Source organism: Sinocyclocheilus grahami, unplaced genomic scaffold, assembly GCF_001515645.1.
Source record: "Sinocyclocheilus grahami isolate Dianchi unplaced genomic scaffold, SAMN03320097.WGS_v1.1 scaffold1540.1, whole genome shotgun sequence".
Lineage (NCBI taxonomy): Eukaryota > Metazoa > Chordata > Actinopteri > Cypriniformes > Cyprinidae > Sinocyclocheilus > Sinocyclocheilus grahami.
The window spans coordinates 75,782-90,555 of NW_015506719.1; the positions used below are offsets into that span (position 1 = coordinate 75,782).

The window sequence follows — 14,774 nt, forward strand, 5'->3', positions numbered from 1 at the left end:
TGACTGGCATTGACAGAATGATCAAATCTAGCACTCTTTTAGGGAAATATGATGATGTTTTGTAATTATCATTTAAATCTGGCCAATTTTCAAATGGTTTGTCGTAAACAAACATCTCAGAAAAATGCTATAGTGTTTCAAATCGGAATATGGCTTTTTGTTATGAAACGGGGCGTAATTTTCCTCCATGTCTTCTGTAGAGGACCCCAGGACAAGCGGCATGCTAATCAGGGATTTTGGAGAAACACAGCAAGTCAAAAGGGAAATAAATTATAGATCAATATTCCTATGAAATATGAGATATTCTGTTGCTAAGTTATTACTCTCATTATTACACTTCTCTCATGTTTGCCTCAAGAACACATAATTATGCAAATTAGATGCAGTGTATAGATACATTGTAGAGAATGGGAATACCCACATATACCATAAAGTACAGTAGTATATCAAATCATTCTGTTATAGCTTTCATAACATAGTTGAGAATCATCTTTGTACAAAGATATTAAACGAAGCAGGAGAAAGTGCGTGTCGTCTGTTTCCCGCGGTTTTTCAAACGGTGTGTGATCATCTGATCCGATCTGAGCGCGCTTCTTCTTCTTCTTCTTCTTATTCTTCTTCTTCTTCGTCGGGGTTTTACGGCAGTTGGCATCCGATTTGTTGCATTACTGCCACCTGCTGTTCTTCAGTGCATTATATCCTCCTGCGACCCAGGCGTAGACTTTTGTCCTCTGAGGACATTATATTTGAGTGAATTTCTCTGAGAGCCTACATGCCACAGTTTGAAGTCTGGATGTCCTGTTCAGAGCACATTCAGGGCTTATTATGGATATCAAATGTTCGGAGGTTTGATCATAAACACTGCCTCTCCTTGGTCTTTAAATATGACTGGCATTGACAGAATGATCAAATCTAGCACTCTTTTAGGGAAATATGATGATGTTTTGTAATTATCATTTAAATCTGGCTAATTTTCCAATTGTTTGTCGTAAACAAACATCTCAGAAAAATGCTATAGTGTTTCAAATCGGAATATGGCTTTTTGTTATGAAACGGGGCGTAATTTTCCTCCATGTCTTCTGTAGAGGACCCCAGGACAAGCGGCATGCTAATCAGGGATTTTGGAGAAACACAGCAAGTCAAAAGGGAAATAAATTATAGATCAATATTCCTATGAAATATGAGATATTCTGTAGCTAAGTTATTACTCTCATTATTACACTTCTCTCATGTTTGCCCCAAGAACACATAATTATGCAAATTAGATGCAGTGTATAGATACATTGTAGAGAATGGGAATACCCACATATACCATAAAGTACAGTAGTATATCAAATCATTCTGTTATAGCTTTCATAACATAGTTGAGAATCATCTTTGTACAAAGCTTGGCTAAAAATAGCCTGAAACCTAAAAACTCACTGGTAAAAAAAAAACAAAAACTTTTGGCTATACATGCCTATTTTTTTCTTCTTCAATAACTTAGTCCTGGCGTCCTCTACAAAGGACATAGAATAAAATATGCATAAAATATTTTTTTTCCAAAAATGATCTCTACATTTGTTTCTTATGCTCCAACCAATGACATAAAAAAAGCAGGATATTACAGTCTCCTGTCCAGTCCGGTTTCTTTTCGAAAAGTAATGCAACACATATTATTTAGCTATTTATAAAACTTTATATCATTGTTTAGTAGGCTAACCTTAATTTTCCCTCCAGTTTTAATAACACTTTCACTTCATGTCTTTCACCGTTTAAATGTTCTACGTTGCATACCTCATATTTTTCTGTATTTGACTTACTGTTTTTAAGTAGTGTGTGGTTTTATGGTCCATACCATAAAAATGATCTCTGCTCTTTCTACTTCTAAAGTTTTTTTTAAATTTTGCAATATCCTCTACTGATTATTTTGCCAGTGTTTGACCTGTTGACCTCTTTTTTTGTCTCACTCCGTTGTACACAACTGTACAGAAATATAATTAAGATCTCAGGAATTTTTATTTGAGGTATTGAGGAAATGAAAACAAACAAGAACACAAAACAGAAAAGAATTAAAACAGCTGCAACAGATACGTGTGTCATCCCCCTAAAAAAAACTCAAATCATCCTTCAACATGTTAGTAGCACTGAGCAGTTATTTAATATTAATTCAGGGACAATCATAATAAATAGAACATAAATGAAAAAGCAAAACAGTATTGATGTTATATGCATTCAGACATCTTTCACCGTTTGATCAAAGAGATTTGAAGTTTACAGTACAATACAAGAGCTGAATAGCCAAAATGAAACATTATGAATCATCTCACCTGTAACTTTAAAGTCTGATCTGTTAAATAATGAATGATTAAACAAAATAGTCAAACAAAAGTATTTCCTGTAGGTCATTTACTGGTCATAAACAGTAGGGTGAAAGGTCAGAGGTCAAAGCAGGACACACAGGTCAGGACCCAGTGAGACCTCATAAATCTGGGTGACCAAAAAAAATCCCTTCTTCATACATTCAGTAAATACAATCTTTAAAAAAAATCTTTAAACGTCAAATTAGACTTCTAACGAAAACTAACGTGACCCTTTTCTTTCCCTTTTCAGCCACATGATAATGATCCTCTACATGAAAACCAACCCTCGCTGCTCTGAAGATGCAGCACCTTCACTGAACTACAGCTGTGAATGTTTGCCGTTTTGGCTTCATCTGGAAGTAAATAAAGGGGCGATGGAAGGTAAGGACAACACACACACACAAAACACTTTATGCGCTGAAGCTGCAGACCCTCACTGGACACTTCAGGAAGAGTGTGAAGATTAAAAAGTGCAAACAGTTTCCCTTCACTGTTCTTAAACATCATCAAAGATGCATGCGCGAGATGCAGAGGTCGAGAGGTAATGTCCTCCAGCGGACCTGCAGAGACACAAGTCCAATGTAAACCTGGAAAATGCCTAATTTCCTAACAGTTTCTTTTTATTCTAAGGTTTCTGCGGGTCTTAAAAGGTCTTAAATTAGAGCAGAAAGTCTTACATTTATAAAGTCATGGCATTTAATGTTGCATTCATTGCAAAAAATGTATATATTTGTCAGTTTTTTTAAATCAAGATACAGTACATTTACTTGAGATGCAAAATGATGATATGAAGTCTTGTTGTTTTGAGAAATTGAACAAGATTAAGTGAGTTTACGCTTAAAACAAGAACAAATATCTGTCAATAAGCTAGGACTTGTTTTACCTGTTGAATTAAGCTGATTTTTCTGAGCCCGTTGGCAGATATGTGAACTTTAATAAATTCATTTTGATCTATTTCTCAGAAAACAAGACCTCTTCTCAAAGCTGTTTTTGTTTTGTTAAATTGATTCAAAAGTAATGGAGATTGGTTGGAAGTTGTATTTTTAAACTTTAAAGTGCTGCTAATACAACTCATTGAGTTCACTTTGACATTTATATTTAGAGACCATATTGAAATATTGTCTTCCCTTTAACTTATTCCTTAATCATTTTTATATACAGGTAGCTTCTGCTAAGTAAATACATGTAAATGCAATATTTATCATCAGTTAACACTGGATCAGTAATGTCTGAAGAAACGTCTACTGCAGTGAATCTCAACCTTTTGGCGTACCGGGCCCCAGTCCAATACAGAACCATCCTCAGGGACCCCAAGAACAAAATTGACTCGTATCATTTGTGTCTTTGTGAGGACCAAATGCAGTCAAGTATAATTCAAGTTAGTTGACTTGTCCAGTATTTGGCCATATCATCAGCTATATTGGATTTTTCTTTCATGGGAACATGTCATGTCAAAATATACAAAATTTATACAAAAATTCATACTTTATACGGACCCCCTGGCCTTATGTCAAGGACCACTAGGGGTGGGAAACACTGGTCTACTGTATTTACACATAACTAATTCATCACAAAATGTATTTACCTGTGTTAATTATGCAGTAAATATTAAAAAAGTGCACACATATACATATATATATATATATATACTGTATATATACACGTGTGTAAATATGATGTAATTCAAATTTTAAGAAAAAAAATAAAATCAAAACTGTTGGCACCATCCTCTCTTTCTCTTGTACTTGGGTAAGAAGACTCGTATGAATTAAAGAACAAAATAAAAATTAAATAATATTAACTGACAGTAATGCAATTATCTTACAGATATAATAATACAGACCTCCTGTTATCTGTTTCCAGCGGTTCTTCTCCAGTGAAGTCTAACGGTTCAACATCCTGTAGTAACTCGGCTTTGTCGCTTCGATCTCTCCGGGACTGAGCTGCACACACACAAGTCAAGTCACATTCATTTATATAGCGCTTTATACAATACAGATGGTTTCAAAGCAGATTCACGTTAATAAACAGGAAAACAACAGTGTTAATAATGTAAAATTCATCAATTATGAAAGTAATATCAGCTCTAAGATAAGTCAATCATGAAACCACTTCAATTCATCTAGAAGTAGCTCTACTGAAGACAATAGTGCCTTTATTCAGCTCAAGTCAGTTCAATGTTGATTTAATTCGGTTTATAACAGTGTCAATGTTGTTAGTGTCAGCTCAATTCTGTTCAAATTGTGCCATCAGTGCAGTTAAATCAATAGTATTACTGAATATTAATTGTGTTAGCATTATTAACTCAATGCTCTTCGTCACATCTGACCAAGAGCTCAATTATTGCTCAAAGCGTTTTGCAGGAGTGTTTTGTGACCGTGTGAATCCTCTTCACCTCTGCCAGTGTCTGTGCCAGAGCCGTCCGTCTCCTTCAGCTCCGAGTACGCACTTCTGTTTCTCCCGCCGTATCTTTCCCTCTGTTCACTATTGCGTTCCCTCCATTCCTGACAGACAGAGACGTGATGAACAGGCATCAGTGATTACATAAGTGCATCTATTCTCATCAATAGTTTTGAGGCAGTTTAGCCAGAAACAAACTCACTCTCCGTCTGCTCTCTCCGTCCTCTGTTCTCTGCCGTTTTCTTCTTTCTGAAAACAAGAGCAACTTTTAGAGCAACTGTAAGATGAACATGTGATGTAGCACCATTGAAATGTGGTAGGGCATGACTGAAGAGGTTTTTTAAATAGCTAGTAGCCTTTCATTTACGTCAAAACCTTAAAAAGTCATGCATAATATGTGACAGTAAAGTGTGCAATAGTAGCTGTTTAAGTGTATATCTGCTCAAATTTAATTCATTTTTTGCAAATAATGTCAGTTAAGTAATAATAAAATGATATATATAAATAAAAAATATATATTAATTAATTTTAAATTATATTCTGAAAAAAAAACTGTTGCCATTTCAGATCCAATGAATATATGAAGATATACTTTGAATAAAAGACTGAAAAATGCTGATATATGTAATTCAGCAATATTATCCAGTCCTAGAAATCATTTACAGTCATTCTTAGGAATGTTACAATTAGATCAAATAATTGACAAAACATTTAATGTAATTTTAAGTGTATATCTGCTAAAATGATCTTATCAATGATTAAAAATGTATTAACATAGAACTGATGAGAGTTTGAATGAAGGGCCGGTGTCTGTAGTACCTCTCCGGATGAGTTCCCGTCCTTCGTCCACCAGGTCAGAGGTCAGATCATTCTCACCCACGAACTGCTGAAAGCCCAGCAAATTCAGACAGCGTGTGCCCAGACTAGAACAACAAGAGCAAAAACAAAGAGCTAACAGCCTGCCAACAACAGTCTCTATATTATATAAAAGCCAACTTTGTGAGAATCTGTGTTGGAGTGAAATCTCACCTGAAGTAAGTTGCAATGCAGAGCAAAACGATGAGCATAGGATAATAAATATAAAATCCATTTGCGATAAATGAGAGAACCTGCATGGATCCCATTATCTAACACAAAGAGATAGAGAGAGATTATGTGGCCATAAGAATCAGTACGGCTGGGTGATATACTGAAACTTTTTTATATCACAATTGATGAACTTTACACAGTTATTGAAATGAACTGAACTGACTTGAACTAAATAATAACACTATTGTCTTTTGTGTGGCCAATTCATTTTCTTATAGATATATTACACATTATTTGATTTGAATCTGTTAGAGATTAACTTTAAAATTGCAGGTGAGGAGGTTTAAATAATAATAATAATAATAAAAATCGCCTACAATTAAATTGACCTGTACATGAAGGTTTTAATCACAGGTTAGAATTCTAATCTTTGTTCATCTGTGTTTAAAATTAAGTGGTGCAACACAGCTTTTTCAATGCTTGATTAGTTCTAAACGTTGCTTAATTTAATCCTTATTGGTGCATTACTTACTGATGCTAATTTTACAGAAACGTGATCATATTTTTTCCGTGAGGGTGGTGTGCGACTCACTGAAGTGTACGCTGTCGGCTGTCTCGTCTGATGGGAGATGGTGGAATCCATGTGAATCACACCCAGAAAGTTCAGACACAGCGGAGGGGTCAAACGACAAAACAACCTGCACAGCAATCAGAATTATATGCGGATTACTGATACAGCAACTAATCAAAACAAGCCGCAGATGGTTTTTGTAAGAGTCACATGGTGTTTCGTACATGCCGCTGAACTGCAGACTGTAGGCGTCCGTCTGGTGGTGTGGGGCCAGATAATAGTAGTTAAAGACTCGGATCCGGAACACAGTGGAGTACACGCAGTAACACAAGAAAAATATGGTGACAAAACACGCCATCTAGTAGCCAAAGACAAAATAATAATGCACAGGTTTCAGTTTTTTAACCCCAAGTCATATTTTACCATTAATTCCCAATAGTCGTGTTGTTAACATGGTTTTTATTGTTGAATTCTGTTTCTGATTCACTTAGTAAAATGGTTTGCGAACATTTCATATATATATATAATTTTATATAATTATATAATATACTATTTGTAATAATTAAAATAATATTATATATTTCATACATAATATTTTTAATATAATTTTTTTTCAAATTTATATACTGTACTTTAAGCAGATGTACCTGGTTTGTTTGTGCTCTGCTGCTCCGCAGGAAGTTGTAATGGAAGAGGTAAGCCTCTGAGTGGACCGTTTACTGAGAATATACACTACCAGTCAAAGGTTTTTGAACAGTAAGATTTTTAAGGTTTTTTAAAGAAGTCTCTTCTGCTCACCAAGCCTGCATTTATTTGATCCAAAATACAGCAAAAACAGTAACATTTTTAAGCACACTAGTCAACTTGTGAAGTGAATCAAAACCTTTCTTCAAAGTTGTCCTAAAACCAAAATGTGTTCTTGTTTTAGGACAACTTTGATGAACTTTTTTGATCCACTTCTAATGTTGACTACTGTACTACACACACACACACACATATATAAATATATGTATGTAAATTTTAGAAGCATGAAATTTCAATTATATTCTGATTGGAAAACCATTTTTGTAAAAACCTTTTCAGATCAAAGTTTTGAAACTAAACTTTGAATAAAAAGCTGGGGGGAAAAAACACAAATATCATCCAGCCCCAGTGATCATTTACAGTCATTCTAAGGACTGTTGCGATTAGATCAAATGAGTTATTATGAAAGTAAAATGGTTTACAAACAAAGTTTCAGTTTGAGATTAAGAACAGAAATTAATACGCGCAAATCACCAAGTTCAAGTAAAAACCAGGGGTCTGTACCATGATGGTGGCTGAACAAACTCAGGGTTACAGGATTAGTTTTGAGTTGACAAAACCAAACCAGTCCAATCCGGCTTTGTTGGTACCATGAAGCTGATCATCAACTTTCTCTGTCAACTCAGGCTTGATCCTGAGTTAATGGAGCATGTGCACATGAAAGTGTGACATCAGTAATGAACAGCCAATCACATGCCTTGAAACTGTGATTCAATTCTCGTGAGAGAATCAGTGTGATTCACTACCAAAGATTAAAAGATTGAACAATATGAAGAATTTAAACACATTTACAAGATGAAATGATCTATCCATGAAAGAGGGAAACCTAAAGAAAACATCATATGTAGTCATGTTTAAAGCTATTGATTCTAAAACTTATTTATAATCGCATATTATCTATATGTTTATATTAATTTAAAATAAAATCTTAATTACTATTGAACTAAGATAGCTTGTGTAACGGATTAAGGGTATAATAATTATATAAATCATATCAAATAATTATAAAACAAAAAAAAATCTCTAAAAATCAGACAATTTTATCTTTAAATTTTTTTTTACTATATAGCGTCCTTTAATTTGGAGCAAGAGATACTGGGGGAGTGGCTTTATTGTGTCAGACATGTGTCACTTTGCTTGAAGCTGATTGGTCAATTTTCGGTTTGAGATCTCTAAACCTGAACATAACCTGCCCCGGATATTATCCTATGCTCATCGGAGCAGGTTAGCTGTGGAACGTAAGTTACTATGGTGATGAACACCACTAAAAGCCAAGCCACTTTCATGGTACTTAAAACCCAGGATTGGTGCAAACTAAACTGAAACTTACCTGGCTAGCCAGCTAAACCAGCTTCATAGTACAGGCCCCAGCTTTTCTTCAAACTTTTACCTTGATGGATAATTAGGATCCAAATTTGCTCTAGAATGCCTAAAATTTCATTTATTTATATAGCACTTTTTTACAGTTTCAATTGTGCCATATTGCTACAATTACTCGTGTTTATGTTTTAGGGTTTTATTTTTGTAGTTTATAAAAGCCTTTCTAGAGACTAGTGTTGCAAATAAGCTCTTGCTACAAACACTGTTAACTGCATTGGATGGCTGTTCATTGTAATTGTATATTGTAAGTACAGTGGGGCAAAAAAGTATTTAGTCAGCCACCGATTGTGCAAGTTCTCCCACTTAAAAAGATGAGAGAGGCCTGTAATTTTCATCATAGGTATACCTCAACTATGAGAGACAAAATGAGAAAAAAAAAAATCCAGAAAATCACATTAAATAAATATATAAACAATCCCACTGTCATAGGCTCAAAAAGGGGTTTTCTTCTAATAAAAAAAGGATACAAAATATGGTTTTAAAGCCAGTAAATTTTCATTCTGGTGTTAATTTTGGACCCTGGCTTCAGCCTTTAGTCGTGTTAACGGCAGTATGCAGTTTTCTGATTGGCCATATGCAGCTTTCTCCAGTACATGTGTGTAATTGCACTTGTGTTTCCTCACCTCTATGTAAACATAGTTGTAGTCTCTCTCTGCGAGCTGGATGAAGACGGCGAAGAGAGACAGAACGGGCTGTGTGCTGAAGAAGGTGCATTCAGACCAGACCACGGCTGCAGAGAACACGCACAAAACCACAGCCAGCACACGATAACACCACCGGCGGAAAACACACTCCCAGTACCACTCTACAGGACACAAAGAAAGATGTGGTAACCTCGTGCATATTCAAACTGCTTATTTACAACATTTATTACTCAAGGTTAGTGATTTGAACAAACCTCAAACGCTAAATATACAACTGTGCAATGTTTGTGCTTAAGACATGATCGACACCTCAAATTGTCTGGCTTGTTGACGAGACGCTGGATGACAAAAGAGGCAAAAATCCCACAGACTTCCATCCAGAGATGGTCTTATTATTGGGAGATAGCAAGCTCTACCATTGAAAAAAAGTGTAACGGCCAACTTGGGCCCTGATAACCAATCACATCACAGCCCTAACGTCATTGAATTCTGTCAGAGTTGTGCAACAGTCAAATACCGTTGGTGGATGCCATGGAAATGAATGAGAAGTACCATAAACTGAATCCTACCTGTCGCAAAAATGTCTGTGACTGTGTCTTAAAAAAACAGAACTTTTTTTCAGCGTAAACTCTAAAAACAGATCAATCCAAAATGAATGTTTAATTGTAAACGTGTTGAACATATTATATAGGCTGTTGATTCATTAAGCGATAAGCTGTTTTCCCACAAAAGCAGTTTATTCTGCGTAGTGAAGCCTCTCCTCCATTGACATCCATTCTTAAAAAATGGCCTCGACCAGACAACCAACTTCTTCTCTTTGTGTAGTAAGGTCACGGGTAGGTGACATTAGTCGTGTGTGCTGAAATGAAGCAACTATTCCAGAGTCTTTTCAAAGTGGCTTGACATTTGATGATAAAACTATTGGTATTTCTGTCAGCATTCGGCAAAAGACTGTTCCACAAATGTTGCAATCTCACTAGACTTGTGTGTTTTTGTGCAACAGTCTGGTTTATTAAAAACTCTTTGTTTAATGATGCCACCTAAGTAAAACATGGGTTAAAGAAAAGATTGAGCAAGATTGTTTGATTGAAGTGAGCAAACGCAAATAAATGTATAAATAGCCAAAATGTTTCTTCACCATGGTAATATTTGATCTGAAAGAGAACACTGACTGTAGAAGAAAGTTTGTGATAACGTCTGTAATAGCAGCCCTTGTGACAACACTGAGAATGTGCATTTGCTTTCCATTAAAAATTTCTTTTGGACACATTTCAGAACAGCATATAAAATCAAAGTGTTTGCATTCATATGCTTGCATAGAATTTGTTTTTTGAGCTTTAAAAATGGGTTCCAGTTAGTCCTGGTCAGTGTTGGGCAGTAACGCATTACTTAGTATAATTACGCGTTATAATTTTCAAAATAGTAATTAGAGTATAGTTACAAGCCAGGGTCTCTATACGTTACTGCAGCGTTACATTGCTGACAGAATGCAGAGTTTTATAATCTAGAGATTGTAAAAAGGATGTAGCTCACGCACTGTCGAGTCAAGTGCCAGTGGATTAGAGACCTGCTCCCGCCAGACCCGACGCAACAGAGCGCGGCGCGGGACAAGATGGGCGAGTGCTGGTGCCGGCGAGTAGACACTCGTGTGTGTGTGCGCGGGATGCGGGAGAATAAAATGATTCATGGGACTCCCGCAAAACAGAAATATCTAAACATAAAATATCTAAAACAAATAAATTGTTATTCATCTATTGCACAAAAGCAACATGAACTAATATAAACGATTAACAGGTGCAAGCGTATGCAGAGTTTCTATTTAGACTATAACACTGTTTGCAGCGTTGAGCAATGCAGTGCTGAAATTTGCGTGCTCACGAATCCTCTCATTATAACACACGAATTGTAGACATTATGAAAGATTCATTATGCATATATTTATTGTGTTATAACAGAGATTTGTGAGATTGCGATGAACTGGGATGTCTTTTAGAGATTATAAATGCAGCGCTCTTTGCTGGCATTCTGCATGCCAAACCACGCACGCAGCAGCCGCTTGCTTTAGTTAAAAATAAGTGTTCTGTGAATGTTGATGCTTTAATAACAAATATTTATCGGGAGCGTGTATGCTGGGATTTCATAAATTTCTTGGAGAAAAACGTAACGTAATGTAACTAATTACTAATTACTTTTGAAATAAAGTAATCAGAACAGTAACGTGATTACTTTTAAAAGGAGTAATCAGTAATTTGATTACATTTTCAGAGTAACTTGCCCAACACTGGTCCTGGTGCACAGATATACATGACTGATATACTTATGACACTTAACTGCTGGAATACAGGTGTATTTCTCACCCACACTGAAAACAAGGGTGAAAAACATTTTAAATTGAAACTATGCTCTCCTATAGACCATTTTATACTAAAGCACTTTTTCTAGGCATTAAAAAAAAGACAAAAATGGGTGTGAATGGGTCAACAGGAATGCATTGTTTTAAAGTCTTCTTTGTATGCACGCTCATTGTTAACAGGCCCTCGTGCTTTAAAGGTGTTATTGTATTAAGAACAGAAATTTATTTTCGCCTACAAAAGGAGTGTGAATGCATTCACAGGTTTTCTCACCCACAGTGGGCGTGTACAGGTACTTGCTGATCCACCCAGGCGGTTCGGCAGAAGGGAAGCTGTGAACGAACTTGTGGGTGGAGCTGCTCTCATTTTTGGCCACGTCCTCTAAGTGAAAAGCCTTGTCCAATAGAATCTGCCACTGAACTTGTGTACGGTTATGCCTCTGAACAGCATAGATCACCTGACAGGAGATATTATTACTATGCAATTACAATACAAGTCAATCATGATATAATTTTAAAGTGCCCCTATTATGTATTTTTGAAAATTACATTTCATGCAGTATGCAACACAGCTCTAAGTGAATGAAAACATCCTGCAAAGTTTTAAATCTGAAAGTGCTCTGTGTATAAAGTTATTGTCTCTCAAAAGAAAGAGTCGACTCTGAATCACTGAAACGAGTCGTTTTTAAAACGAATCCCAAGCCGTTTCATCTTGAATTCAACATGAAACATTAGCATATTGCCCGCCCACTTGTTGGTCTTTTCGCATTGGTCTGAATGAAAATGATAATTCATTCTTTGCCACTAGGTGCCGCTTTTGGAGCGGTAAAAATAGCGGTTTCTCGGTAACGCTGTACACAAAGCAGCACAGCGCTCACAAAAGCTGCTTTATCAGGCATTACAGACGTGATGAAATGAAAATGAGGCCAATCTGACCAATCACTGTTTGGAAAAATTAATCGTTGAGCGAATCGTTTGGGAGTCGTTGCGCAAGTAAGGTAAAAGTAAATGAATGTTATAAGACAATGAAAGTGTTTCTTGACCTTGCATACATGTCAACCTGTTGTTGGGAACTCCCAAAACCAAAATATGAACATTTCATTTCCCATAATAGGGGCACTTTAATACAAATAATTGTTCCATTTTTAAAAGGTATATGTTTAGCACAAATCAATTATTTATATTAAATTATATTAATATAATAGTTATATATTATAATTATATAAAATAGTTTTTTTACTATATTTTATAATTACATTTACATTTTCAAATGATACAGTTTAAATTAAATAAAATTAAAAAAAAATATATATATTTAATAGTGAATATGCTTTATATTAACATTCTATATAGCTGCAGTGATTTTATTACCTGTTTATGTAATTTGACTAAACTCTTTTTACTAGGATAAGGGTTTCCTTTGTCATCGAAGTCCTCATAATCGTCCATGTTCCTGCCCATCTTTTCTTGGTATTCTACAGGACACTGACAAAGACGTGGGGGTGTTAATGCGCCATATTTACACATGCACAGTCAGTAGGATGTAGGTTACATTAAACTTACCTTTTTCAGAATAGTGTCAATGCATTTGCGTAGAGGATGATTGTATTTGATAGTCTCATTGACTGTTCTGACATCCTGTAAAAGTGTGGACACATTACGTATGCACGGATAAGATAATGCATGAACTTTGATCAAAGAATCGATGATCTCTTACCTCCATGACGTCTTCCAGGTTTTCCTCGGCATCTGCTTTTTCCGTCATCAGTTTTGCTGCTTTAAAGTACGTCTTTGCCAGCAGCTGCCCGTGGCACGATGCCCTCCAATAGGTGCGGGGGATTTCCACCAGACCGTATCCCAGCAACAACACCAGCAGGAACAAGCCCCAGGTGTTGGCGGCGGTAATGCCGATCGTCCGCAAGCCAGACCTTAAAACACATTTGAGTAAAAAAAGTTAGATGTGTATTGGTCTGCAAATGAAAGGAGTGTTGTGATTGTTTGAAGAGCGAAAGATGAGGGAGGGACACAGACCAGGAGAGATGCAACTCCGGAGTGACGGCGACGTAGATGAGCAGGGAGCAGAAGATAAGCAGGTATGTGCCGTAATAAATGGCGTTTTCTATAAGAGCCGTTTTTATCTTTCCTGAGATGGAGAAACCTCCTGAACGTGCATATGACTGCATGAAGGGAATCAAGAGCCTGCGCACATGGAAACAAGACATTCTCAAATCATTTACGATTCAGTAAAAGCAAAAACTCTCATTGAATTTGTAATTACAAAAAGTGGCATAAAACAGAAATTATTTCATGTCACTAATGCTATTGACTGTCAGTAGTGGAGTTGCATTTCAATGGGACCTTCCCGGTTAAATACAAATACAAAAAAATGTGTATTTTATAGAGGATAAACTATTCCATGAAGCCTTGAAAAAAATATATATTGCAACACTAAATTAATAACTGTAGGCTTAAAAAATAATAATAAAAATGCTATATTTTTTGCAATACATTTTCTGCAAAATATTTAAATATATAAAAATATTGTATATATTAAGTTCCTTATTTACTTACTTATAATTAAGTTACTTAATTGCATGATTTGCGATGCTTCAATGGATTTAGCATTCACTGCTGAGCTAATTAGGTGTAATGTCCATTGCCAATTAATTACTTTTTAATAAGTGAAAAAAATTGCAGACCTTAGTCAGAGTAGCGCCACATTTAATTTTTGACTGGAATTTAAAAAAATAAAAAAAAAGAGGCTGTGAGGGACAGAAATGCGTTCAGTTGATAGTACTGTTGTTCAAGAACATACCGATTGTTCAACTGATGAAATGTCTTCCCGGAAAAAAAGCAATGAATCGCCTGTGATTTTGAACGTGATTTTGTGTAGCTTGTCAGTGATCTACGGCTCTGTGTAGTAAATGCCGCTCCATCTGAAAGCACGTGCTGGAGATTTACTACTAATCCCAGGAGTGGCTTTACTGACGAGATGCGCATGAAAATTGCATTCGATTTTTTGCACAGCCCTATATACTGTATATATATATATATATATATATATATATATATATATATATATTAGAATGTCGTGGAAAAGTTCATTTATTTCAGCAATTCAACTCAAATTGTGAAACTGGTGTATTAACTAAATTCAGTGCACACAGACTGAAGTAAGTTTAAGTCTTTGGTTCTTTTAATTGTGATGATTTTGGCTCACATTTAACAAAAACCCACCAATTCACTATCTCAAC

General features: G+C 35.7%; 1 protein-coding gene across 2 annotated transcripts in view; it reads right to left on the reverse strand.

The window, feature by feature from the left end:
- Nucleotides 1–1,982: 1,982 nt before the first annotated feature.
- Nucleotides 1,983–14,774, reverse strand: part of lmbrd2a (LMBR1 domain containing 2a) — a 17,119-nt gene continuing 4,327 nt past the window's right edge. For both annotated transcript variants that reach the window (XM_016257315.1, XM_016257314.1), the window contains exons 5-18: nt 13,552–13,719; nt 13,238–13,448; nt 13,084–13,158; nt 12,892–13,005; nt 11,795–11,978; nt 9,150–9,331; nt 6,567–6,700; nt 6,364–6,469; nt 5,772–5,869; nt 5,562–5,665; nt 4,945–4,991; nt 4,738–4,846; nt 4,186–4,285; nt 1,983–2,902 (exon numbers count right to left, since the gene is read on the reverse strand). In XM_016257315.1, coding sequence (XP_016112801.1) covers nt 2,839–2,902; nt 4,186–4,285; nt 4,738–4,846; nt 4,945–4,991; nt 5,562–5,665; nt 5,772–5,869; nt 6,364–6,469; nt 6,567–6,700; nt 9,150–9,331; nt 11,795–11,978; nt 12,892–13,005; nt 13,084–13,158; nt 13,238–13,448; nt 13,552–13,719 — 1,696 coding nt within the window. In that variant the 3' untranslated portion in view covers nt 1,983–2,838. The remainder of the gene's footprint in view (nt 2,903–4,185; nt 4,286–4,737; nt 4,847–4,944; nt 4,992–5,561; nt 5,666–5,771; nt 5,870–6,363; nt 6,470–6,566; nt 6,701–9,149; nt 9,332–11,794; nt 11,979–12,891; nt 13,006–13,083; nt 13,159–13,237; nt 13,449–13,551; nt 13,720–14,774) is intronic.